Raw genomic sequence first — 27,724 nt, 5'->3', positions numbered from 1 at the left:
AAACTGCTTCAGAAGAACTTTTAACCTATAATTTCTAACAATAATACAGGATTCTTGGCAATCAGAAGAACATTTGGGAATGCTGATTAAAATTTATTTTTTCCTTGAAACAAAACACTTTCTGAGAGCTGTAAAGAGGAAGAAGACCACAGAACAGCAAATGGCTCCCAGTAATGTCGCCACAGTGAGATACAGCAAGCGCTCGACTACACGCTTGTAAGGAGTTTAGGGGCCCTCTGTCCTTAGATAATGAAAAGCATGTCATATACATTGAATAGAACCACAGGGCAGGTAGGAGAAATATATTCATGAAGGTCCAAACTGAGAGGTCTCAGGACCATGCCTAGCACAGATGTATTCTGTGTGCTGCTTTTACTATCAGTTGGTTTAAATTCCAAACAGTCCACTAAATGTTTTGATGTAAAATGTATGTGAATTCGTACTTTTTCAATTATCTAAAAAATTTATACTAGCTAAATTCAGTTTAGTCTCTTTGTAGTAATTTCAAAAACTCTTGGATCTGATAGTATTCTCTTAAGAGAAATATTAAATTGATTTAAAAAATTTCAAGTGGTACATAAAAACCAAGATTCAATAATGTTCAGAAACATTATGGCACGGAGTCCATATCAGTAACAAATATAACACAAGTTCTCTATGAAAATTTAATCTCCTCAAATGATCTTCTATAATGATCACACCTAAAAAGATATGTTTAAACACATACACATATATGTACCCACACACAACATAAATCAGCTTTGAAATATGAAACTTATTTTATGTGAACACATGCACGTGTGCACACGCACACACACAAATATTAAAATGTCACTTAAAAATTACGCTGAGCATCATCAAAACACAAAGCATTGATGCCATACCTTTTAACATATAATTACCACAATCTTAAACTCTTCAAACAGGGATTCCTTTCTATGGACTGCTGCTGCGACGACCACCCCCAACTACCACCACCACTGGGCCCAGGCGGACGGGCACACCTGTGTGCGTCCTGTAGTGGTCCTTCATGGCGGAGGCCGTGAGGAAGGAGTAATGGCAGGTAGGCCAGGTACACTTGAATGGCTTCTCCCCCGTGTGGAGTTTCATGTGGTTGTTCAGGGCCCACTTCTCTGTGAAACTTCTATCACACAGGCGGCATGTAAATTTCCTGCATGGAGTGGAGAGAAAAGGATGCAAATATTACCCTCACGGGAGCACCTCGGGCCCCGACAGGTGCCGCTCCAGCCCTGCAGTGTGGCGAGTTCAGGGTGTCGCGAGGAGAACTGCGGGCCTGGTCTGTCATGTCTGTATAACCAGGCATTGATTTTTCTGTCCAGGCCTGGCACTTCAGCCATTTATTCTCTGCTTTGCGGTTGGGCCCAACGGGTTTGAAAAATTCTGTTACAGTCCAGTCACCCCTGAGGCAAATGTGAGAATAGATTTCACCTGTACAGGCCTACACCACTTATCCAGGGCACAGGCTGTCAGAGCAAAGGCTAAATGAAAAGCTATCCGTACTAAACTACTCAGACACCCCTGCTCTCTGCCAGGCGGAGGCAGCTGGGGCCGGGCGGCACTCAGAGCCCAGCCCGCCCGGAACGGCACACACCACACTGCTCCCTCGGAGGAGAGGCACACTCCAGGGGCGTCTCCTTTTTAACAAGGTGTCTGTCCTTCTGGGTTACCACACAGGTACATAAAAAGTTCCCTTTGATAAGAATAAAAATAAGATTATAAATACAACTTTTCATAAAGTATGCCTTTGAGAAAAAGAAACCTCAATTATTTCCTGTATGGGATGAAAACTGAAAATAACAAATCAATACTCACGTCAGAAAATATTTCAGCCCCACAGTTCCCAGTTAAAGATCTCTGAATACCTTTAATAATCCAGGCAATATGAACCATCAACAAAAAAACTTTAATACTTTCTCTGGTCGAGCTTCTGTCCCTTTTCACTTGCATTCAGGAAATCACCACTAAAATTTACTTTTGATTTCTAATACAATTTAGTTTAAAGCAATCTCTGTGACTAACAAAGTAGTGTCCAGCTAATTAATTCAGGATAATGAACAGTCAAATAAAAGAAAATTAAAACCCAATATTCAAAATTAAAATATTTTAATAAGTTGATAAGCACAATGCCACAAAAGAGACAGACTATGGCAGCTTGATTTGACTATCGTAAGTTGGTCTACACTTTTAGCAAGTTAATACAATTTTAAAAATAAGATTATAATACCTGCGTTTTAAGTTATGATATAAATAAGGAGATATAAAGAGTATATTCTTTACATAAATGCTTTTAACTAAAATTTTACAAATTTTCTTAGTCCCATAAGGGTAGAAAAAAAAATTCCAAGCTCCAATTAATTAATTTTCTCATTTTGAGGCAAATGTGGATTACTTTAACAAATTAATCATTCAGGTTTCACAAATTCTTAAGAATCGAATTATAAAATTACCTTTTAAAAAACTCTCTCTTCATTTGTTATATGTAGTAATATTTTTATAACATTATATTTTAAATGCAACAGAAGTAAAAACTGCTAAATATTTAAGAAATGCCATATAAAATATCTTAAGTGCTTCATTAATATTAAAATTGCCAATTAATATACTTATAGAATGTATGTGTAGAGAAACTATGTTTACGCCACTCAACACAGACCGACTTTGAAATTACTGTATCATTTGATCATTGCTTACTGGTACTAGAGAATGACAAACATAACTAAATACTTAGAAATGCGCTGTAAAAAAATAACATGTCCGTATATCTCTTTGACGGGTCTTCATGCATTTAACATTTCAAAACCATGACAGGGATCTTATTTCCAAGATAAATTCCCCTATCTACTTATTTCTTCATGTATTTATTGTGGATCTAACCTCCTCCTAAAAGAAATAAATAAGGAGGTTAATTAGATGCTATCTTTTAACAAATAGTTACTCCAGACTGTATTACAACTTTATGAATGACAAAATAAATCCCTCATTTTTAAGTCTACCATGATGTACATTTTAAAAAATTACATCTATGAAACCTCAATATATGTACTCTATTACTCATACATAATAAAAATGTTAAACTAGAGCTTAGAGCCTGTCATGATATGACAAAAGCCAGATAACAGAGAACTAAGGCCACCGCCTGACTTTCAGAAAACCTCACATGTTCTACAATTTGCTTTATGAAAATAAGTGCGTGCACTGGTACTTTGAAAAGAACCTGAAATGTTACCAATGTAAAGTGTCCTTATAAAGACTAAGACCTACTCATCAGTGGGGGGTTTCCCGGAACTGCACAATTCTGAGCCTCAAACACTGTAAGCTATCTGCCACCATGCAACGAGTAAGGACGACGTCCATCCAAGGGATCCGCTCTCCTGGGGGCCTTCAGGAAGCCCACCTGGATGTGTCACTAGGACAGAGCCTAAGTGAAAATGTGCAGTTCCGCTCTGCCACGAGAACCCAAGAAGAAGAGGTATCACTGTGTATTCTGCATGTACTTCAGAAAGACCTGAACACCCACTATAGCACAAACACTGTTCGAGACGGTAGAAACAAAGAGGGAAAAGAGTCAGATTTGGCTCTCAAGAAAATCACAGGCTCCTACGTGAGGAAAATCCTTCACGAAGATAACCTCAGTGCCAGGAAAAAACGTAAAAGCCCATCATAAATTTAAAAGAAGAAGCAATTAATGGGACAGGGCGGATTAAAGAAGGTTTCCCAGAGATGGCATTTAATTTAGATGTTGGAAAGCAGGTGGATATGCAGAGCCAGCAGGGAGGAAGGGTAAGGGGCAGTGCGGGGAGAGGCAGAGTGATGGGAGCTCCAGGCCCCGACAGGCTGTGTCAACTGTGGCTCTGTCGGCTGCTGCCCCTCAACTGGGGATGGCCATCCAGTTTCCCAGGTATCAGTGAAGCCCCGGGACCTACACTAGACTGGGTTAAATGATATAAATGCTTTTCTATCCCCACATGGTGGTCTTCCATCAGAAACTTCTTGTTTAACTGAATTGACAATATATTAAAAAGAGATCTATTTGGCATAAAATTCGCTAGTCATCTCTCCTTTTGTGCAGGGAGTTACAAAGTCAGTCAGTTGAAGGATGTACAACGAGTGACAATCACGTAAAAGTACAACCTAAAAGGACAAACAAGATAAGCACACAACAGTATGATGGTGTCTGGTTCACCGTATATCCTATGGCCCATAAAAGTGCCTGGTACCCAGAGGTATTCCATAAATAACTTTGGACCAATGGGATGAAGGGAACTGGTGGTGAAGAGTCTCGCTCCTTACGTAATTTCACCAGACTCAGAGCGGGAATGTGAGATCCGTACACGACAGCAACAGGGGTCATTCAGGCCGCCCAGGGCTCGCGATCCTCATGCTGTTTGGTCTTTTCTCCTTCCTCAGCATTTGTGTTTATTTTATAAATGTCAATATTTCAAACATACAGAAAATGACAGAGATGCATATCTACCACCAAGGTTTATGTACCCAGATGATAATATCCATGTTTGCCATATTTGTTTCATATCCTTCCTCCGGTATTCTAAAACTTTTTAAATTAATTTTTTAAATTTAAATATTTATGAACTGAATTAAAAAGAAAAATGGTATGGCAGGCCATGGCACAGGGACAGCAAAGGTGCTAAGGAGAAGGCCACGTCTGCGGGAGAGCAGGTGGAGGTCCACATCATTTCCGCTCTGATGTAATCGAGCTACTTTATAACGTTTGATAAAAAGTTCAAAATGCCAAATAGTGCTACGGACTTGTAATGAAACAGGGCAGTTTGCCATCTCCCCTTTCCTCAGTCTGCACTAGATGTTTCTACTGGATATAAAGTGATCTTAGAAGGTTTCAAAAGAAAAATAAAATCAGAAGCAAAGTAGATTAAAATGGTACCAGACTTCTCAACAGCAAAGCAGGAATTAGAAGACAATGTAGCAATGGTCTGACCATTTTGCGGGCAATGATCTTAAACACAGAATATTCTGCGTCGTCGCACCTTCGAGTGGTTCCTACCAAAGGGTGCTGTCATTACAAAGTTCCTGGCTTCCAGGGATTATTATCCAGTTGTTTGCTGACACTTTTGGAATAAAACCCATTTTCGTGTGGGTAACTGTCATGGAAAAGTCAGTTAAGAGTTCATCTTTGAATGTAAATTCCTAAGTATTCCTAAATTAAATAAGGGCTCCTGGATTAAATTCTAAGCATTTTTCTAGTACTCTCAATATATTTACAGTATGTTTATTTACTGTTACACGTGCTGTTTTATCCCCAGCACCACCACTCCAACACACACACGTGCGCGCACACACGCGCACACACACACACACACACACACACACACACACACACACACGCAGAATGGCTCTGAGCCTGTGTTCTCGGTGTTAAAACCGGTGGAAGATCTTCTTCGCTGAACTCACTCATGACATGACTTGTAAAACAGAGTCGTGACTAAAACCCACATATCTAGACTTAAAATTTTAAAGACACGATACTAAATATCCTCATTGTTATACATATAACAAAAACTTAAAAATTTCATGGAGGTTTCGCAAGGCATTATGTACATACAAAGTTAAACTAAAGAATTAGTAGGGAGCTGAATTATTTTTATATGATCAATGGTACTATCTTAATAGATACTTCTGCCTTAGACTGTGTTAGAGCAATTGTCTGTTTATGAATGCCTAAAGGGCAGATAAGTTTTGTCAAAATATATAACACTTCTATTTTGAGTTGCGCCCCTAACTTTATCTTTCCATATTACTACACAAGGTAAGTATCCTAACAAGAGAGTCTATACTCATCTTCTTCAAATTATACTTTTAAAGGTTATTTAAAAATTTTAAACCCTATTACGTGGGTTATTATTCAGTCAATTTATTAGCAAATTAATTAAAAATCTGCACATATCCCATTTACATATGAAGATAGAAGTATTTTGATACTTGGATGCTTTATTACTTTATGATTTTTGAAATACAGTAAGAATTGCCACTAGTATATTTTTATGTTCTTTTCTAATCTCTCCAGTTCAGAATAATTCGGAATACAGTTGCTTTAGTGATGCATTTTAGAGCTGTAGATATCCTTTGCCTTTCTCCCGGAAAGCCCAGTCTGGGTTAACATGATTGAGAAACTCAGGCCCAAGTACAGACATGTTTAAAAAAAAAAAAAAAGTATCCCCATTAAGATGTAAACAATCTTAAATATCCATCAGCTGGGGAGTAGAAAAATAATGAGTTTAATCATAAAATGGAATATCATAATGAAGTTAAAATGAATCAATGAGCTACATTTATCAGCATGGGTTAAACAATCTCAAAAATGTAACTGCACTGAAACAAAGCAAGTTAAGCATAGAAATATTAAATCTAAACATATGAGGTCCACATGCAAAAACATGCATGACATCATAATTTGTGAATACTGCTTGTTTCTGAGAAGAGGGGTAAGGCATGCATATGGGGCTAGAGAGCTAACTACAGTTGTACATTTTTGTGTTTTTAAAAGGTAAACAAGGTCATATGTTAACATCTTAAAAAGTGCTTTCATTGTTTTTGAAAAATTCCACAATTCGAAGTGAATATTTTAATTAAGTAATCCAAAATTTCTTTTCTACATGTCACGTCACGTTAATAAATCATACAAATTCATATCTGCAAAAAAACAGCAATGAGCAAGATCTGCTCCAAATGAATGAGCTAAACTTTATTAAAACATTAAATAATCATGCAGTTATTATCTTCCAAAACTCTGAAACAAAGGTGCTGACTGATTCAAAATGATTAACAGTAAACCGATGTTGCAAAACCTTAACTGACAGGTATTGCTGGTCTTTAGGAATAAACACAGAACTGAAAACAATACAAGGCTTGTATGATTCCTAGCAAAACAGTCCAATATACTAATGAATCTGTTTCAACAATTTCTAAGTTACTCGGATACTACCAATACGCAGGCTGTTTCTTTGGGATAACAGCCTCCTTTTAAAATTATTATAATTTAATAATTACATAATAATACACTAAGAGATGAAACGAAAATAGAATATGATGGGGTCTTTGCCCAGTAGGGCTACCTTACAAATTTCTGCTGAGCTGCAAATAAAACTGAAAAACAATCACTTTCTTGAACAAAGAAGCACATAAAAGGCATATGAAGACAACCACTAAAGAGCAACTTCCATCTCAATTAATTCACATGAGGCTTACGCTGAAAAAGTATCCAAAAGATAACAAAGCAAAATGAAGTTCAAGAGATTCTGCCATGGTAAGAAATCCAATACCTATACGCATCGGAACTGTGAGGTGCCTATACTGTTTCTGGCCTAGGAAACATCTGAGGAAAAACATACAATACTGTTTTTAGACTTAAACTACTTATTCATGTAAAACAGGCACTAAATCCACATTAATTACCCCAATATTACTCCACAGTAGTCCTGTTCATCTTAAGTTTTAGGAGGTTTCAAGTACTCTCTCTCTCTCTCTCTCTATATATATATATGTTTAAATAAAATGTGCAACTTTAAACTGCATGGAAAGTAAGAATCTCTGTTTTCTCTAAATTGAAAATTGAAAAGCTACACTGACAGGTGAGTAATCACAAGGAATACACTCGGGGTTCCTCTGGCCACCTCCTTCCAAATACTTGTGTGTGCGTGTGTGTGTGTGTGTGCACACGCACATGCACGCGTGCATAATAGATCCAAAAAAACCTGACTCAGTGAATGAAGTTATATCCTGAAACCAAAAATATCTAACACTAATATCCAGATTATTTAAATTAGGCTGGACTCTTGAGAGTGACCTGTTCCTGATTATATATAAAACATGAGCATGATTTATATCAAGAAGCCACAAAGACCTAAGATTAGAAAGGTTTCATTTACTGAATTCAACTCTTCAGAATCAAGTGTGGCTTACAGATGAAAGTTGGAAACCTCCTGTGAGGGCTTTTATACAGCACGCAAGGGAGCCTGCTACTTAAGCCAAGAGTCTTGAGCGCATTTTTTGCCCTGAACAGGTGATAATTAGCCTAATTAACAAGCTAGATCCTTGTTAACTAGTTGGAAAAGAAATTTAACCTCATTCTTGCTGAAGCCATCATTTTAAAACCTCTTACGGTATCATTCAGATTCTAGAAGCTGTGACACATGTTTTCTGGCCCTTTCAGTTCTTTCCAAAGGTTGCAAAGCTTTGTGTCAAAGTTACTTCTGGGAAGAGCATTGGCAGAATATTAATCCCTGGTTGCCTTAGTCTACTAAGAACCAAGAGAATGACTCATTCCAAAGAAAAACATTCAAGGATTACAAGGGCCATGCCCTCAAGATTGAATTCATCCTTCAAAATCCCATTCCCATGAAATTTTTCTTTGTCAAAGAGACCATAAACTCTGGCCTACCCCAAACCATCCTATTAAATTTGACTGGAACGGTGCCCGTTCCACTGCATGTGCTGTATCCAAAACTCCTCAGCACAACAGGGATTAGGAAAGGCTCTGTGTAAAAGACAGTAAATACTTTCTACTCGGCGGGCCCTCAGGTCTTCAATGCAACTTCTCAACTCCGCCTTGGTAGCACAGAAGTAGCCATGGACAGTACATAAATAAGTAAGCGTGGCTGTGTTCCAATAAAACTTTATTTACAAAAACAGGCAGTGGGCCTGATCAGGCCTGCAGAGAGTAGTCGGCCTATCCCTGGCTTAGGTGAGGTCGCATCTCCCCACCTGCAGCCCCCCAAAGCACCCTGATCTGTGCAGGGTAAAAGAATCTGAATCGAGCACTGCTGGCAAACAAAGGTCCACTAAGCCCCTTCACAGGGTTTGAGAAGTTGGTTCAATCCTGAAATAGTTCATGTTTCCTGCAGGGCTTTCAAACGCCAACATGAGAAGAACAGGTGGAAGGAATTATACTGCATATGAGACCCATTCAGTGCAGGCTGCCCCGTCCTTTCAAACTACCCCCTTTCAAGTGTGTCACAGAGCTGGAGGGCTTGCAAAGTTGAAATAATTTTAACTAACCATAGAAGTCAAGTCCTGGAGAACAAGACATATATTAAATTGCCACAATCCTCTAGTCTGGACTAAATGAAATTTTATCGCTTCAGGTTAGGTAAGAAAACACTGGATTTACGCAAGGAAGGTTAAAACAGCAGTTACAAATAAAGGACTAATGTTACCGTTTAAAGACCATATAAAGAGAATTTCTTTGAAAGCATTGCTCTTATATTGCTGATATAAATAATTTGAGCTAAAACGACAAAATGCATTTCAAACCCCATTTACACATTCATCCCAAATGTCTTGACGGATGTTCAGTCTTTGGACATTTATAACACAAGCCTAACGATCTTCAAATTATAATATCTCAGCTACTTCTATATCAACTGATCAATTTTTTAAAAAGTATGTATTGGAATCTACTGTGTGTCTAGCAATGATTCATGCATGTACAGACCTATAAGTGAAGGAAAGATACATACGCCTCCCCAAAAGGAGCCTGTGCCTCAATGGCAGACACTAATGTCAGTGAAATAATTAGAACAAAAGCTCACCACGTTCTGTTGGACTTTTTAAAAAAGCTTTTTGAAAAGATGTTTAGAAAAAGCATCGGTGAATATAGAGTGAAGCAGCTGGAAAGGCTTCATGGATGAGGTGGAGCTTCAGGTGAGTCTGAAAGCAGACAGAGCAGACTCTAGTAACAAAGGCCACAGGCAGTGACAAGCCTGGAGGAGGGTCAGGCAGAGGCGGGGAAGGTGCTATGTGTGTGAGCCCTGAGCTGATCATGGTAGGGGAGGGAGTGGGGAGCAGGCTGCACAGATGGGGGAAATAAAGTTGCATCCTTTAAGCTGAGTCAGACTGAAATGGCCCTGATAAAAAGACAGAGAAACCTGACTTTGATATGACAAAAGGAACCACCAATCTATTTTTTGTTTTTCTTTTCCCCCTCTCCGATCTCCCTTCCATTGTTTGTTTTTCACAATTATTTGACTATAATTTTCTAAGGAGCTACATGTGGCTTTATCCTTCACAAGTGCCCATGATCAAAAAGATACAGTACACTTGTATACAAGCCACAAATATGTACATGTCTGGGAAAAAACCTACCATAACAATGTGCACATCTGAGATTCATGACAAACTCGTTTATACACTGGGACAAATAACACGTAATCTTACAAACAGTATGTCAGCACTAACAAAGACTGCTACGTGTCAAGCTATGTACCTACGGATGCTATAAAAATGTTATTTCAGAGCTGAGAACCTCACAGACTGTACCAGTTGCATGTCAATGGAAAAAGGTTTTACTAAGTTTTCTGATGCTACCCTTGCCAGTTCCAGTATTAACTGTATTAGAATGAATTGGTTGGTAAATATGAATAAGATAGATTTTACCAATAAGAACAAAAACAGGTTTATAGAAAGAAGCACGAATTTAAAAATCAACTACAAAATCCCCTAAAGTTATTTCCTTTTAATTTTTAATATGTTAACATTAAACACAACTGATATATTAATGGAAGCTGAGTACAAACAAAAACATCTGTCCCAATTCAGACAATCTGTCACAGTCCCACTCATCAAGAAACTACGATCTGTAAGGATTTTATAAAAGTCATAAGGTCTTCACACCATGGTGTTATATTATTATGCCAAGAAATGTGTCATTCACATTACTATATGAAACTTTACTAGGACAAATATACATTGTAAGGAACATCAGGCATCTGTATAGAATGGATGATTCCAATCCCCTTTTGCTAATAAAGCTGACACTTTCATATGAATAAAACTGCTCAGTTCCTGGCATGCCACTGACTCAGAAATAATATTTGGGGTCACATATTCATGCTGCTGGGGAAAGAGAAGTTAATAAGTGTCTGGCCTTGGGCAGCCTCTCTTGAGCCTCAGTAGGACCATGTAATTTTTATTCCTGGTGTGTATTCACATCAATATTTCTAAAAATACTGAGCACAAGACATCATTTTATATTACAGTGTAGATCACTGGTGCTCTATAAATAGTAAATCATGAGAATTATCTATTATTTCACAACTGTTTAAAACAGCAATAATAAGAAAGTCATAGTTTCCTACTTGGATTCCTTACGGCAATCCTTGTCAGCTCCAACTCTCCAATGAAGAACTATCAGAGTATTTTAAAAAGAGTAGTAGTTTTCTTAACAAAATTAATAAGCCGAAGACAACAGGCTGATCATGGGTTACACCCCTAACACAGGAGAGTTAAATCTGTCAATACTACAGTACTGTTAGAACCAGCAACTGACACCAGTGTACGTAATCCTCTAAATATTAACATTAGTTAAGGGACAGTGGACCACCGCTATTTATTCAAAATGAGACTTCATACAGGACTCGAGTACACAGTAGGTTAAATGGAAATGTACAAAATAGTATTTCTCTCTACCAAACAATTTAAATTCACCTTCGATATATGTATAAAAAATTATATTTTTTTCCTAAAAAATATTCTTGTACAATAATACTGGAACATGTTCCACAGACCCATGCATCTTACATACTAGCAAATATGGGATGTTTACACTCTATCCTGTAGGTCCTTATGTATCTACTTTGGAAACAGAATTTCTAGACATTTGAATAGACATGCCAGATTTAGAAAGGGCTGTCCACGCTGATGGTGACTGTGTGATTTGCTGAAGCAGGGAAGGCAGCATTTCCAAACTTAGGTATTTCATTGTCCTGGCCTTTGTCATCATCTCGGCCTTCTAGCATGTCAGGATGATCTAGGGAACCATTTGAGCTCAAGGTAAGATTAGCTAGAAGGGTTGAGATGTATTGCCCAGTAATCTCAGAGTTCAGTACAAAATTGACCCTTTCTGAGACCTTAGTCCGAAGAGCAGCAGCTACAGTACACTTCTAGAGTAAATGTCTTGGAGCATTTGTGCACTGGAGCATCACCAAGACGTGGTGTGAGTTCAGAAGATGAATTCAGCGTAAATACTGCAGAGCCTGATACGGATCATCACTTGCTTTATTTACAGCACAATATTCTGACATTCATACATGTAGAAAGATCGTGTTGTAAGGGATCTGATCTGTTCTTTTCTAAATCATAAGTTCAAGGGAAAGTGCTAACATTGGATTAACATAAAAAACAAGTTTTTAAAGAGTTTTCAAGTTATTGTGATTCAACTGAGAGTAAGTAGTTAAATACTAAGTAAGCAGTTAAATACTAGTAGTCTCTCCACCATTTCGCACACATGTCCACCATACAATGGGTGTGAAGTAGCCTGCAATGAAACAGGAGTAAAACTATAGAAAGCGCATACATATATGAGGTACATTCGGGTGGAAACAACCTCCTAAATGCAGGGTAAAGCAATTAATTTAGCTTCCTTTCAATACAGAAGAGTATTATTTACTTAAAAAGTTGGATATGTACAGCTATGGAATTCTTTTCTGCAAAACAGATTTGTGGATTTCATCTACTTCTCATATATTCTAAATTATTTTGAAAAGATAAATTCAGATAGGCATCTATAAACACTGAATAGAGATCATTTATACTAATTTTTCAAATCTTCAACACCTCAAACAAAAGACTATGTGGAATAACATCATTCATTACGTACCTTCCAGCATTCAAAATATTAAACTAAGTTTCTTTCTAATATAATTAAATGCATAAGCAAAAACAACTGGAAGGATGTAAGTGATAAAATATATTTATACTTGGAGCAACTATACTGTTAGGGAAGTTAAAATACAGAAATAAGTGAAGCTATCAAAATGACGTTAACAACAAAAAAAGACTTCTCAAATATGGGCTGGGAAGGAATAAAAGTGAAAGTCAAAAAGGTTGTTAGTTTAGACTTTATGATATAAAGAAAACAAAACTGCTCAACTCTTTGTATCACTACTATATTTTTTATTAAAGATTCTTCAGACTGAAATACATGGAAATGAATTAAAGTCCAAGAATTATTTCACGTAAGGCAGTAACAAGGAGGCTTCTGGCCAAGTGGGAGCCGCCGTGAAGGTGCCGTGAGGGTCAGATCTCCCAGGGTGTCAGGCGGGGCCAGCAGAGTCCAGGGGACAGTATTTGAGCAGAGGCGCCGGGAAAGGGCGCAGCGAGAGGAGCCAAGTGTGCCCAGCAGGCAGGGACTGCAGACACCCTGTTCTCCTGTAACTCAGCCACATCCTGCGTCCTGCCAAGCCTGGCACACAGGAGTCTTCAATCAATGTCAGATGCAGCCCAAGAGCAAGACCTGACCTACCCAGGCCAGCAGCTGATCGCAAACGCTCCCTTGACCTGAGAACATGAGAGTCTCATTCTCCTGGTTCCTCCTTGCCTTCTGAAGCCTGGATGACCCACCCGCACTCCTTTGGTGACCTGTACTCTGATGACATCCACGTTTATATCTGAGGTCTAGTCGGTATTTAGCTGCCCACACAACGTCTCCACTGGGATAGCCGACAGGCTTCTCAAATGTCCCGCGTCTAAACCTGGCTCCCAATCTCCCCCAACGGAACCTGCTCTTGACCGTGGTTTTGCCCGTTTAGTTAATGACGTGACTTCATTTTTCCCTTTTCCCTTCACTGTTCATGCCCAAACCTTGGTGTGGTCCGTTACTCTTTATCTCATCCAATCCACTGGTAAATCCTGTGGGCTGGAATTTTCAGATATATTCAGAGTCTGGACGCTTCTATCTACCCCTGTTACTACCACTGGGGTCCAGCTCACCGTGCTCTCACGTCAGGATCATCACGAGAATGTCCAACAGAGCTCCCAGCCTCTGCCATCACCACCCGCTCCCTTCCTGCCATTCAGTCTATTCTCTGCATACTGCAAACAGCGATTCTGCTACAGCGTAAGTCAGACCGCGCCAGGCCTCTGTTAAATACCCTCCAATCTCACACAGAAGAAAAAAACCAAAGTCCTTGCAGAGTCCTCCAGAGCCTGACATGGCCTGAGCTGCCATCACGTCCTCCTTCCCACCCTGTGCACACCCCAGGCACAGCGGCCTCTTGGCAGCCCTGGGCCACGCCCCACACAATCGTCTTCAGGAGACTTGAGCACTTTTCCCTCTGCCTGAAAGACTCACGGGGCCCCTCTCCTACCCACAATCAGGTCTAGATCACTTGTCACCTTCTCTCTGACAGAGGCTCCCCTCGCCACCTATGGAGAGCTGAAATACCCCACCCAGCACTCCTGGCTCGTCCCTCTTTCCCTTACTATATCACCACTATTTTAATACTCGCATATACTGGACTTTCAGTGTTGTTTGCTGAATTTCTCCCCACACTGGTATGTAAGCTCGTGAGAGCAGAACGTTTGCCTGCTTTATTTTCTGCTATATCCCCAGGGTCCAACACAGGGCTTAGCACATAGTAGGTACCCAGTAAATAACTGCTCAAATGATGAATTAATTAAATATTGTAAAGGGACAAAATTTACAGAATTAAGCTTATTTTAATATGCAACATATGAAAAAACACACACACACCACACATATACATATGTATGAATAGACAAATAGAAACAGTAGGGACAGATTCACTGTGAATAGTAGTAACCTTGGGTGGGAACTGAGATTTGGCTGAGGAAGACTGGAGGAAGAGGAAGGGCATCAATTTGGGAGAAGGGAACTTTTACTTAGCACTTTATATACTACTGTATTAAAAATATTTACCAACACACGCTCCATTTTAAAAAAATATATATGTAAGCAAACAGAGTTTTAAAAGCATAATTCAAAACAAACAGGTTTAGCCAAAATAAATTTTTAAGTAAAATTTAAAAGAATCACTAATTTTATCTACCACTGGCTTTTCTATGCCATACTAACATACAATGTTATTGATACATAGCTGAAACAGAGTACCACAGAGAGAAACAAGAGTTGAGATAGTTATTGAGGCAGTGTAAAATCAGATCTCTAAAAAGAAAGACATTTTTTTCTTCTCAATTTTTGAAGTCAAAAACCTCACTATATTTGTATTCAGATAGTTCAGAAATCAGTGTTCAATGATTTTATAAGCCTACACTGTGAATACCATACAGCTGACAGCTAATCATAGATACTGTTCACTGTAACTGAAGAATCTTCTGTTTGCCATGAGTAACCACATAGTCACAGTTCTGGAAGAGATGGTTCTAGGTATTCAGTAATAGAAAGATACTATCACATTTTTGAGACAGTCAGACCAGCTCTCACTAAAGACCTACCCTTCTTCTACATTTCGTTTAATCCTCTGTTACACAAGAGTCCTGATCTTACTGTGGCTTTGGTGCCACTCACAGGTTGACTCTACACCACCTCACGTATATTGACTTTTGAACTGTTTACTACTCTCAGTTACGTACATTCCCTAAAAGACCCAAAACAACTCAGGGACGTTAGATTTTCAACTTCTTGATATCTTTCACAGTAGTAAGGGCAGGAAAGTGATGTATTAAGAAACATTTATAACATTTAATAATCATATATAACTAAAATTTATTGAAGGCTCAAAACACGGCAAGAAGTATTCTGATAAATGAGTTTCCCAATGACATGTTTAAAACTGCAAACAAAGCTGCTTGAAGGAGGCCATGCCACAGAAGTGAAACAGCCGCCCTGACACCAACTTAGCTGAGACATCAGTGCTCTGGTTGTTCTTTTAGCCTGAATTTCTACACATGTCACATGCAATGGAGTTCAAACAAAATACTTCCAAAATATGTCCCAACAATGAAACCTTACAGGTCTAATTTCAATTAAATTTCCACTTAGTCTGGTCCTAAGGATGTGTTCCCAAAGACCCAAATTCACAAAGCGATGCTACCAAAGGCTGTTCTCTCCAGTATAGGAAAGAAGGGTTCTGAGGCCAAGAGTCAATCGAATATATCTGTCTGGGATCAACCAACCATCATTGTTGATGAGAGATTCTATCTCCTGAAAGGCCCTGTCTTTCTATTTGTGGGGGTCTATGTGCAGTCCAAGTGCTAGTTAATTCTCCACTGGAATAAAAAGGCTGACTTCCAGGAGACAGAAGCTTGAACTTTCTATTCTTTAATTTGTCAAAGACAGTAAAACAAAACAACAGAAAGTGACAATCTAACAAATTATGGTTTATAATAATAAATTATAGCTTTATAATAATCCAAAACCAGAAGTACAGGAAGGTAAGATAGTAACAACAGCAAAAGAACAGCGAACACACCCTCAAATAAGCTGCTCTAACGCCTTACAGAGAGCAGGTGCTCAAACAGTTACTCAATGGAATGTTAGTGACTAAAACTGACAGACTAGGATTGAAAACATAACAATGAAAGATGAATAAAAAGAGACTCCTGGGACTTCCCTGGTGGCGCAGTGGTTGAGAGTCCGCCTGCTGTGCAGGGGACACGGGTTTGTGCCCCGGTCGGGGAAGATCCCACATGCCGCGGAGCGGCTGGGCCCGTGAGCCATGGCCGCTGAGCCTGCGCGTCTGGAGCCTGTGCTCCGCGACGGGAGAGGCCACAGCAGTGAGAGGCCCGCGTACGGCAAAAAAAAAAAAAAAAAGAGAGAGAGACTCCTATATATAACCAGAAGATACAGATGAAGCATTCCACAGGAATGTACATGATGATATTCACAGAAACGTGCCTAAGAGCTAAGAACTAAAGAAAAGGGGTCCAAAGACGGAAGAGACAGCTGTCCTCATTTCTACAAATCACCTCATGGAACATCCAGAGATTGTGCTGTACATTTCCAAATATCGCTAACATTTTTCATAATAACCAAGTTTATATTGATTACTGGTATCTACTAGTCTTCAAAAATAATATGCAATAGAGCACTAAGAAATATACACAGAGTCACTTAGATTAGAAGCAAGAGAGACAGAAGAAAAGTACTTAGAATTAAAGCCCGGGTGAAAGATAATTAGGAAAATTTCCTTTGGGGAACAACAAAAGTGAAAATACTAGCACATTTTAATTGCTATCAAGTAAATAAGACCTCTGAATGAATTTTAAATTTTACCTGAGCTTACGCAGATCTGACCAGGGATTAATATGGTGGACAGAGTTGGCAAGAGAGGAAAAGAGGTAAAGAGGTAGAATTAAAGAACTCAATTATCAAACCTTAGGATTTATGTTTCTAAATAAGTTGATTTAAAAATGTGTGCAATTTGATGATAATAAAACCAATCAGAATTTGATTAATTATGTGAATTTACTATCATGGGCTAATAAAGTAATATATACACATGTACTTTGGTACTCAGGCCATCAAAACAAAGATGACTACAACTTCACAGCACACAGAGCAGAAGTAAATTATGCACTTACGCCTCAGGACTGGTATCAGGGTGTCAGATATGTATGCTTTTGTATACTTTTTACTTCTCTCTTACTGCTGTTCTTAAAATTCTTAGAAAAAAAGCCTTTGGTCACTCTCAGACATGTGTGGCCACCTGTACCAGGGCAAGAGAGCATCTACCTGGGGACCCACAGGCTGCCTCTGCTACACTCAGTTCAACCTGATTGCTGCTCGCTTCGGAGATGCGTCCCATAAAGTTTCTGATCATAAAAGACTGTGGTCCAGGATTGAGGTTTCCTCTTTGTTTAAAACAATCAATGCTGTTCCCAATCATTTACAATTAGCAAAGAAATCATTTATTTGGTAAAACCAAACTGAAGATTTGAATGAAAATTAAAAGAAGCTGAATAATCTTACAGAAATTTTAAAGAAAATTCCTAAAGTTACACTGCTTATCCAATGAGTGAATATCAAAGAAGACACTACTCACAATTAACACTTGCTATAATATAGATCTTTCAGTCACGGGAAGGTACAATATTCTCACTGAACAAATATACGAAAACACTGAATTCATTTTTAACTCTGAGTTTAAAGTCATAAATTCAGATTAGAACTTCAATTTCTCCTCAAGAATAGGATTTAATTTACAGATTCTTAAATACCCACATTCATAAAGTCATTACTATTCACGCTCAGAAAATAATGAAATAATAAAAAGTTACTTTTAGAATGAAAAACTAAAGGGTGCTGAAAACAATACATAAAAGTCAATGAAATAAATATATATAGCAAGTAAAAGCATCTTAACAAATCAGAGAAGATTCCCTTCGGACACAACTATTCAATAATTATTGATATGGTACACTACTTATTCCTAGAAACTATAATTAGACATGATGTATTCTATCCATTTTCTCAAGATGCAAAATAACCAAGCTAATAAATACAGTTATTCCTGTCCAGAACACGTTGTCTATTCCTTTAGCTGAAAGCAAACCTCTAGTAAATTCCTATTTATCTTCTTGCCAATCAAGGAATGAATGACTGACACTAAGGCAGTCTTATCTGGGCCTTATGTCTGCAGCGCATTCCGCTAAGTGATGTCACTGCTCTAGCAGACGAAAATAAGCAGATTATTACGGTGACTAGGAGCAAACCAAACATTTGGGTTTTTGCATGGACAGATTTACACACTGTCTGTCAGATAAAGCACAGTTTGCCTGCCGCTTACACAACAAGAATGTGCCTGACAGCTTCTTCCCAGGGTTAGTATCTGATTACATAAATAGGCCATTCCCCGCCATTCCTAAAAACTGACAGTCTGTCTTAGTTTATAGTGCAATTTCGGACTATCAGCTTTTCTGTCTTGCACACAAGGCTGATGAACATCAGAGCACTTCCTGGAGGTCCAATCAGGATTTCTCACTGCCTGATTCTGGGCCATATAAAATGTGATGGGCACAATGGAGAGGAAAAAGACAATGTGAAAACTATTTCTGATGACTGCTCCTGAGGCATACACTGAAGGGTAAATCATGTCAACACACTTAGGGGTGTGTGTGTGTGTGTGTGTGTGTGTGTGTGTGTGTGTATCCACAGTATTACCTTTGAAATAATTCAGAAGTATATAATGGTTTCTTTAAAGCTAATGGTTTTATTTATAAAATTAAATATGAAGCACAATCACATAAAAATTATGTATTTCTATTTTTACAGTTGCTGTGTTTTTTTAATGAATGTTTTTGTATCATTCCAGCAATGAAACGAAACGCCAATGACTTATCATGGTCATATGAAACCATAACACTGAGCTCAATGAAACGTTTAAAAAGTAATCTACCACTAGTTAACACCTTTCCTCCTATCCCCACCACAATATCCAAAAGAAAACTTATCAAATCAACACACTAGTGAATGTTGATGAGTGAAAATATGGCTTAAAACTTACTTTGGCAGCAACAAAAATGGTAGTCAAGAAACACACATGAGCAAACGGTGTCTGTATAGATGCTATGAACTTTCTTAAAAGGTGAGATTCTGTATTTTGGTCTGCTAGGCAATAATACAGCAGCAGCAGCAACAGCAGCAATAAATAATAGTATTTAGTAGTATCATCAAGGTCCTGCAGTCTACTGGAAGCTCACTTACAAATTATCCCGAGTTAAACACTGATTACTTAATAATTACATACTTCTCAAAAAATAAAGGCGTGAGGTTTTCATTCCAAATGGTCTGGCTGATCAAGACAGATCAATTTCCTTTCAATAAGGAAAAATTAGGCAGCAGTCATTTGAAAGGCATTAATGAGTATCTTAATTCCATTGTTAGGAAATCATGTGTTTCTTAATTTTCTTCCTTGGTCTCACACTATTTGGGAGCTGCTACACGGAGAAAAATTCAAGTATCTCCACTATTAAATGTCTCTCGAACATGCACTATGGGCCAGATGCTATCCTGTGTTCTGGAAACACAAAGATGAAGAGGACACAGGCCTGCATCCTCAAGGTATGTAAAATCTGATAAGGAAGAGGGACAAGCAAACCCAAATTATATTTCAAGGTAGTAATTTATCTTTTCACAGATAAATGTATTTTTTAGATTCAAATGGCAACCTTTTCCAATACTAAACAGTTCTCATTTTCAGGACAATGATCTGTAAAAACTTTTCTAGTGAAAAGAGTTTCTTCCTCCTTAATCTTCTTTCTGCCTCCTAAAACAAGCCATCTCAAGTCACATTAACGATTTCGTGAAGCGTGGACCTGAACAATACACACATATAGAAACCTACCTGAAACTACAAAAATGATGTGTTCTCTTCCCTATCGGAATGATTCCACGTTAGTTTTTTATACTCCTACACATTAAATACCAACATTTAGCTTAAAATGTCTTATTGCCTAATACTAAATGTATTTCGTCTTTTTCATTTGTTCCTTGACACCAACACTAATGAACTGTCATAGAAATAGTTTTGGGAATCACAAAGGGTGAGGTACCTTACCATGGTAAATAATCAGAAGTCATAAACACAATATTGTCGCTCTCGTAATTTCAGCCATAACTTTCAAACACTCATACCCAGACAAACCAGATGAAATATGTTGCTTCAGGTCAGCTCTGATGGATCCCTCAGAAATATCAACATTATTGCTTTAATTTTATTATGTACCACACTTCATAACTGTACACTGCAGAGTACAATAAAACCTCCACTACACAGCTTGAGTACTTATTAAACAGATCAAAAGTTACTGCAACAAATAACTTGTCCTACTCAGGGTCCATTAATAATATAACTTGCTGTTGCTCAGATAAGGATTTTTGTTTTAAATTAGGACAACGAAGAAGAAAATATAGAACAATTTGAAATCTCTTATACATGTGATTTTCCAATCACATGCCCAACAACTTTGAAATAACTATTTAAAAAATTGGGATAAATAAAGAAAAATGGAAGGTAGCTAAACAAGGGTAAAAAGAAACAGCACAATGCGATTTGTAAGCTTTCAGAGCAGCTGGTCACTGCCCGTCCCCAGACAGACCTGAAGGTAAGAAACAGCATATACGTGTAGTGCCTGTCTCTCAAAGACTATATCGACTTAACCTTTATGAAGAGACTGCCAAATTCAAACTATACTGCAAAAACAACCAATGACTACTTTTCCAGGGTAGGTGGTGTGGCTACCTCTTTGCTACATAAGACAATGTTCCTATAAATAAAACTGGCTGAATTTGAAGCTCACCACTGTATTAACAGTAACAATGGGAAACAATAAATGAGGAGATTAAAAAGGGAAAAAACAAAGCTGATGATATTTAAGGTATCCTGGGAAATTTATATTGTGAGTCAGCAATAGCAATGAATTATTTAAAGTCAAGGAAAACACTTACGGACAAGTGGGTGATACAAAGTAGACACGCGTCATCATTTCTGGAATGAAGGAAGGAAGAGAAGGACGGAGGGATGCAGGGAGGAAGGGGGGAAGAACAAACAGCCAACGAGCAGCACGATTCCAAGGAGATGAACGGCTGCGCGAGCAGACATCATACAACGTATCTGCCATCAACATACAGACAAAGGACTCGAGAACTCAGCATCTTATTAATTTTCACAAACATAAGCTACTTTATCAACTCTTAATTTTCATATAATTCCAAAGTTTGACATTAATGGTAAAGCAAATTCACAGCCTTACAAGTATTCAGGTGTGAATTTCATATGCATTATATATATTTTTTAACTCATGACTGACAATGTCTGATTGTTTTTCTAGAATTTGTTATTCATTTGCCATCACAGCAATCAAGATATTTAAAAGGAAACTCACTTGATGAGCACTGATTCCACCAGGGCCTAGCCCAGTGCCCAGCACCTAGCAGGTGCTCAATAAACAGAACTGAAAAAAGTTAATTCTTTTCTTTATTTTGGTATATAAGAAAGTTAAATCTCTATAAAATACTTGTAAGTATTACTGGGGAATATGACATAAGCCTCAGGAACTACTGAATACAGTCTGGAGGTGTGATTACTCCCCCAAAATTAGCAGAAGGAAACAACTTATTCATAAATCACATTAATCAGTGGTGTTTCAACCATCTGAAATGTTTCGAATATTAGCATCTGATGCGCCTGTGAACAGTCATTGCTACTAGTGTACAAGAAATGCTGTAATTGGTTTAAATCGGCCTGGCCCATCTGTCTTTAATACTCTTACTACAAGGCAGTAAGCAGAGAACTATTAGAGCTGCAGTATAAGCTGTAAGATCTCTACTTGTTCTTAAATCATTTAAAAATAATGAGAGCTTTAGCCTTTATCTAATTAACAAGTGCCTTCTTTGAATTAGAAAAACTGTATCATTTAGCCCAGGGATGTTTAGTAAATTGGCTTGGTGGCATGCAAGCTAATGCAGGGGAGCAGTTCCAGTGTCTTGTTCCTAGCTTCTTATTACTTGAATTATAATTCAATGATCACCTTAGATCATGGGCTATTCATAAATCAGAAGCCTGACATCAGATGAAAAATTGTATTAATATATGAAACTTATTATATAGTACAAACTGCTCTCTTGATAAATTACATTGTTCAAACTTGACAATGATTGCATTTAAAACATTATTCCTGTTTGCTGTTTTACAGACTGAAGCCTCTTCATGAAAAATTTACAATGCTCCTCTGTGTTTTGGAGTCAGAGGGCAATAGTAGCAAATGGCAGGCAGAAACCATACTTTAGATTTGCTGGCAGCTGCAAAGGACAGAAAACACTTCTGAGGACAGGGAGGAGGCCCTCAGCTGCATCGCCTGCATCTCCATTGCTGGCCTGATGAAGATACTAACTGTCCTCACCAGCAAAAGCACAGTGAATAATAAAATTTTAATTTCAGCTTACTGGATTGCTTTCTTCCCTTATATAGGTGTTTCAAAGAAATTTATAGTCATAAATGTTTCACAGAAATTTACAGTGTGAGAGGAAAAAATAAAGGGGCCAACCCATGAAGTTTAATTTGAATTGAGGCCGGGCTCCTCAGATGATGCATTATGACAAATGCTTTTCGCCAAGGCTGACTGGGTAACTCAAGCTGTAGCTCCATATTATTTACATTAATTACATGAAGGCGGCTTTGTTAATGGTGCATTCTGGTGCGGGTCGCAGCATGATATGCTAATGATCTAAGAAAAATCTGCATCTCCAGTATTTATGATAATTTGTAATAGGAAGTAGGGTTGCTTTTATTTCCCTCTCCTCACTGGAATAAAAAAAGTCAGCACAAAACAATTTTATTCAGAGAAGAAAGGAAAAAGTTCTAATCGCCAAGACATTCAAGTGTTATAAACAAAAGGGAAGACTCTTATTGTTGAGGGTCTTGTCACAGCCCGTGACAAAGTGATAATACAGCAGTTCAGTGTGAGGTGTGTATCCAGCTGAACTGAATGGGAGAAAGCAAAGATGGAAAGTATAACTTCCATCCCCAAATTATCTCCTGTTACTGTGCACTCCCTCCCACCCTCCCGGCTCATAGCTACCCTCAACAAGAAAGAAGATAAGCTTCAGATAAATACTGTTAATTTACGCTAAGTTGCATTCATTATATGGAAGGCTATTATGCTAGAAAATATTTGATATTCTAACAAAATCCATCACAACTTGTAAGAAACTTATGGTAGGATCGTATAAAATTCCCAAATATTAAAACTGCGAAAACATAATAATTTATATGTATTAAATATCAGCACATCTTATTCATAGTGTTGTTCTTGTAAATTATGTCTAAATTCATAAAATGTTAAAAGTAATAGTAATTTCACCATTATGGCTTTCTGGAGTATAAAAACAAAGACACAAAATTGTCCTAAAAATCAAATATGATATATTCAAAACACCACAGCTTTTCTGATTATTAATGTTTAAACTATGCTACCTATATTTTCAAATGACTGTTTAACAATTTTAAACACATCTTATTTTATTATTAGGAGTCAGGTTTTGAATTTCCTTTCTGATCAATAAGCAACTACAAAGATAGATATTTTGGGCATGATAAAGTTATATATTTTCAAATTAATAATGTTCTATTGGAATAAAAGTTACTATATAAATGTAGCCTATTCTACAGAATAGAACAACAAAAACCCTTAGGAAAAACCTATAGATAATAGGATACTTCACAAACATATTTAAATACATAAACAGCGTAAGTTTCTAAGATGATATACAATCGTTTTTTTAAGACAGATAATTATGTCATCTACAGAGTGGAAAATAATATTGATTGAGAATTTTGAAAATCTAAGAAGGAATATTTCTATAAATTATTAATACAGGGTTTAGATATTCTATGTTCAATATGATTAACAGAAATCAGGATAGCAGTCACCTCTGGAGAAAGGAAAAGGATGTAATCAGAGATAACGGGTGTGCTCTGTGTCTCACGCTACATGGGAGTTACATGGGTGATGGTATCATTATTCTTGATTCTTGATACCACATATAGTATAGTACCAAAAATAATGACATATATAGTGTGCATGTGTATATATATTATCATAAAAAGAACTAAATGAATTGAGGAAAACAAAATCTGAATAAAAAATTTTAATAGGGCTTCCCTGGTGGTGCAGTGGTTGAGAGTCCGCCTGTCGATGCAGGAGACACGGGTTCGTGCCCCGGTCGGGGAAGATCCCACATGCCGTGGAGCGGCTGGGCCCGTGAGCCATGGCCACTGAGCCTGCGTGTCCGGAGCCTGTGCTCCGCAACGGGAGAGGCCACAGCAGTGAGAGGCCCACGTACCGCCAAAAAAAAAAAAAAAAAAAAAAAAATTTTTAATAGAGTTTTTTTTTTTTAATGGGGTATAGTTTACAATGTTGTATTAGTTTCTACTGTACAGTGAGGTGAATCAGCGATATGTATACATATATACCCTCTTTTTTTGATTTCCTTCCCATTTAGGTCACCACAGAGCACTGAGTAGAGTTCCCTGTGCTATACAGTAGGTTCTCATTAGTTATCTATTTTATACATATTAGTGTATATATGTCAATCCCAATCTCCCAATTCATCCCACCTCCCCTTCCCCCCATGGTGTCTATACATTTGTCCTCTACGTCTGTGTCTCTATTTCTGCCTTGCAAACCGGTTCACCTGCACCATTTTTCTAAATTCCACATATATGAGTTAATATACAATATTTGTTTTACTCTTTCTGACTTACTTCACTCTGTATGACAGTCTCCAGAGATTATTTTTGAAAATTTTCGTGGGAAAATTAATATATTACTATGTCATAAGAGCTGAAGCTCAGAAATGGCTCATGGTCTAATAAGCTACTGTTTATATTATAAACTCAAAATACGAAAATGAAAAATAGCATTTCTTATAAATTATCAATACTTGTTACAGCAAAAATATGAATTTCGTAAAGAATGCATTCATCTCCAGAAAAGTAGCTCAACCTATGTCAATTCTGAGAGACATTTCTCAGAGGAAGCAATGTAATCAAATAATTTTGGAATACCGTGTAGTCTTAAAAAGTATCTAATCCAACACATTTATTTTTACAATGGAAAAAAACAAAATTAAGAACTTTCACGTCCCTAAACTGCTAGACAGTGGTAATGGCCCCTTCGCATAGGCCTCTGTTAGTCATAAACACTGCCTCCTATTTCTCTTAGCCCTGGAGGCGGGCACGTCCAGTCCAAGACATGAAACCACTCAAGCTGATCCCATAAAGGAGCCACACAGACTGAGCTGGGCTGGGCTCACTTACTCGGCCACCAAACATTTATAGATCATCACATACATGACAGGCTATGTGAAGAGGTCTGGGAATTAAATAATGAATAAGTTCTGCCAGGAAGCCAGTGAGAACTGTGCAATGGCTCCCCACTGACACCAAACTCCTCACCACAGTCTCTTAGAAGTGAGCTCATCTAGGCCCCGCTCACCCCTGCAACCTCACCTCTCACTAACCTCCTGCTGACCATGCTGCGGCCACATTCGCCTTCTCACTGTTCATCACATTCAGAGTGTTTTAGGTCCTTCATTTTTAGATGCGTCAGTGGATGGGTGGGTAGGTGGATGGTTGGATGGACAGATGAATAAACAAAAGGTCTAACAACAACACAGACAAGTAAACCAACAATGACAATATGCTGTAATAAGTTAAAGGACAAAAGTGCACGTGGTTTTAAGAACTAGAGAGAAAAAGAAGTGCTTGCATACTCTTTGAAATGAAGGAGATAAGTCACACTTAACGTCTAACGTTAAGATCGGTGGCCCACTGGGTCCTTTAAAACTCATGAAAAAGAATACAATAAAAATCTATAACAAAGTCTAATTATGTTAAGAAGACAACTCTGGCCCATATCTCAAGACTTCTCTGGTCAAGTGGACAAACAGTTCGGAGAATCTGTTTCTTATTTGGTAAAATGTAAGAATCACATATAATTTAACGCATAGGAAATAAAATCTCCTCCCAAGCACCTTGGTTCAATGAACAAAAGCTACACCATCTGTTAACTGGAAAACAGAAAGCTTTCTATGATTTCTATAAAACAGGAAGGCCACATAAAAGTATGCTCAGAAATCACAGTATTTATGAATTGTCACAAAGACAGTAGCTAGTGAGCCAGAAGCATTAACTGCAAACTCTGACAATTCAGATGTGATAAAAGTTTCTCTAATCTAGTGTACAAACACGTGCAAGCTTTTGATGCCTTCTTGTTCTTTCCTAAGGGCAAAAGTGCATCTCCTCTGCAGAAACAAATACTATCTACACTTGGAAAGTTGCCGCACCGTTTTATTCACTTAGGGAAACATAATTTGGATTAAATTGTGATATTAACAAATTTCACTATTCCATTAAACTGTAAGTTTACCACTAAACTGTTATATGAGAAACACAAATCTTGTACATAATACAAGATTCAGAACATTTTAATATATGTATTTCAGATCCCCACACAAACTGAACACAATGCCACAAGACTTTACAAAAGTTATTTGCAACTGGTTTGTTATAAGGCCTTGGTTACGACTCATAAGACGTTTTCAGAATAGCTATCCTGGCTACCAAATTATACTCAGTAATTTAGACAAGTATGTAAGCCAAATACACTCCTTTCTTGGTCCTATTCTGCTGAATGAGAATCTGACAGAGATTTCATACTGTGAGAAAGTTAAAAAATGAAATAATGTTTGATGTTTACCTATTATTTCTGAAACTCAATATTAAACAGTCTCACTAAACTAAAGTTCAGGAGATAAAATTACACAGTCTGAGGAAAAAACTGTTCAGAAAAACTACTACTATATTCAATATACAAAATTCACATGAATTTATAAAATATTTTTCACTCTAATAATAATTCCAGATTTAACTTAGAAATTTTTAAATTATCTTATTTTATGCACCTCATTGCCAATGTAAAAGATAACTATACAATATATTCCCTCCCCGCAAAAGTTATACATCTATTTCTTATACTTGTTTAATCCAAGGCTAAACATTTCATAGATTGCTCTAAAACATTAATAGAGCCAGCACAAACAAGTGTGAGTGTAGCTGTATGCAGGTTCGTGGATGAACACAGATGTCTTTGTGCTCAGGAAGTGCTGGCTGTTCCTGTTCTCCGGCACAACGGGTACCCAGCTGCCCTCCTGCTGAAGCCTGTGCTGGAAGGTGCTCTGCGGACAGCAAGGTGGCCGGCACCTGTCTGTAGCACATGCGCACTGACATCTGTTATGGATCATCTCCTGGACTAAAACAGTTGCACGTTCCCTTCTTGCTAGACTGCTCTGAATTTTGTTCAAGATGCCCTGATGTTTTTGACAACCTGTACAAGCCAAACATTTCAGCAAAATTTCCAAATTAATGCTGAGAGCACTTTGCAATGTTTTGTTCTGTATTGTTCACTCTTG

At 37.8% G+C, this 27,724-nt stretch overlaps 1 protein-coding gene across 4 annotated transcripts in view; it reads right to left on the bottom strand.

Moving 5' to 3' along the window:
• Positions 1 to 27,724, bottom strand: part of ZNF407 (zinc finger protein 407) — a 422,449-nt gene that overhangs the window by 180,193 nt on the left and 214,532 nt on the right. For 3 of the 4 annotated variants that reach the window (XR_016387665.1, XM_022560021.3, XM_089895324.1), the window contains exon 5: positions 1,005 to 1,171. Coding sequence is in view for 3 of the 4 variants with exons in the window: in XM_022560021.3 (XP_022415729.2) it covers positions 1,005 to 1,171 (167 nt within the window). In the remaining variant the exon portion in view is untranslated. Of the gene's footprint in view, positions 1 to 1,002; positions 1,172 to 27,724 lie in introns of all 4 variants that reach the window. The other variant, XM_089895325.1, reaches the window with a different exon arrangement.

This window comes from Delphinapterus leucas, chromosome 14 (genome assembly GCF_059928025.1).
Source record: "Delphinapterus leucas isolate spDelLeu-1000000601 "Yukka" chromosome 14, BTC_Dleu_Yukka2, whole genome shotgun sequence".
Classification (NCBI taxonomy): Eukaryota; Metazoa; Chordata; class Mammalia; order Artiodactyla; family Monodontidae; genus Delphinapterus; species Delphinapterus leucas.
The sequence above is the reverse complement of the archived record's forward strand: the minus strand, read 5'-3'. Positions and strand labels throughout refer to the sequence as shown.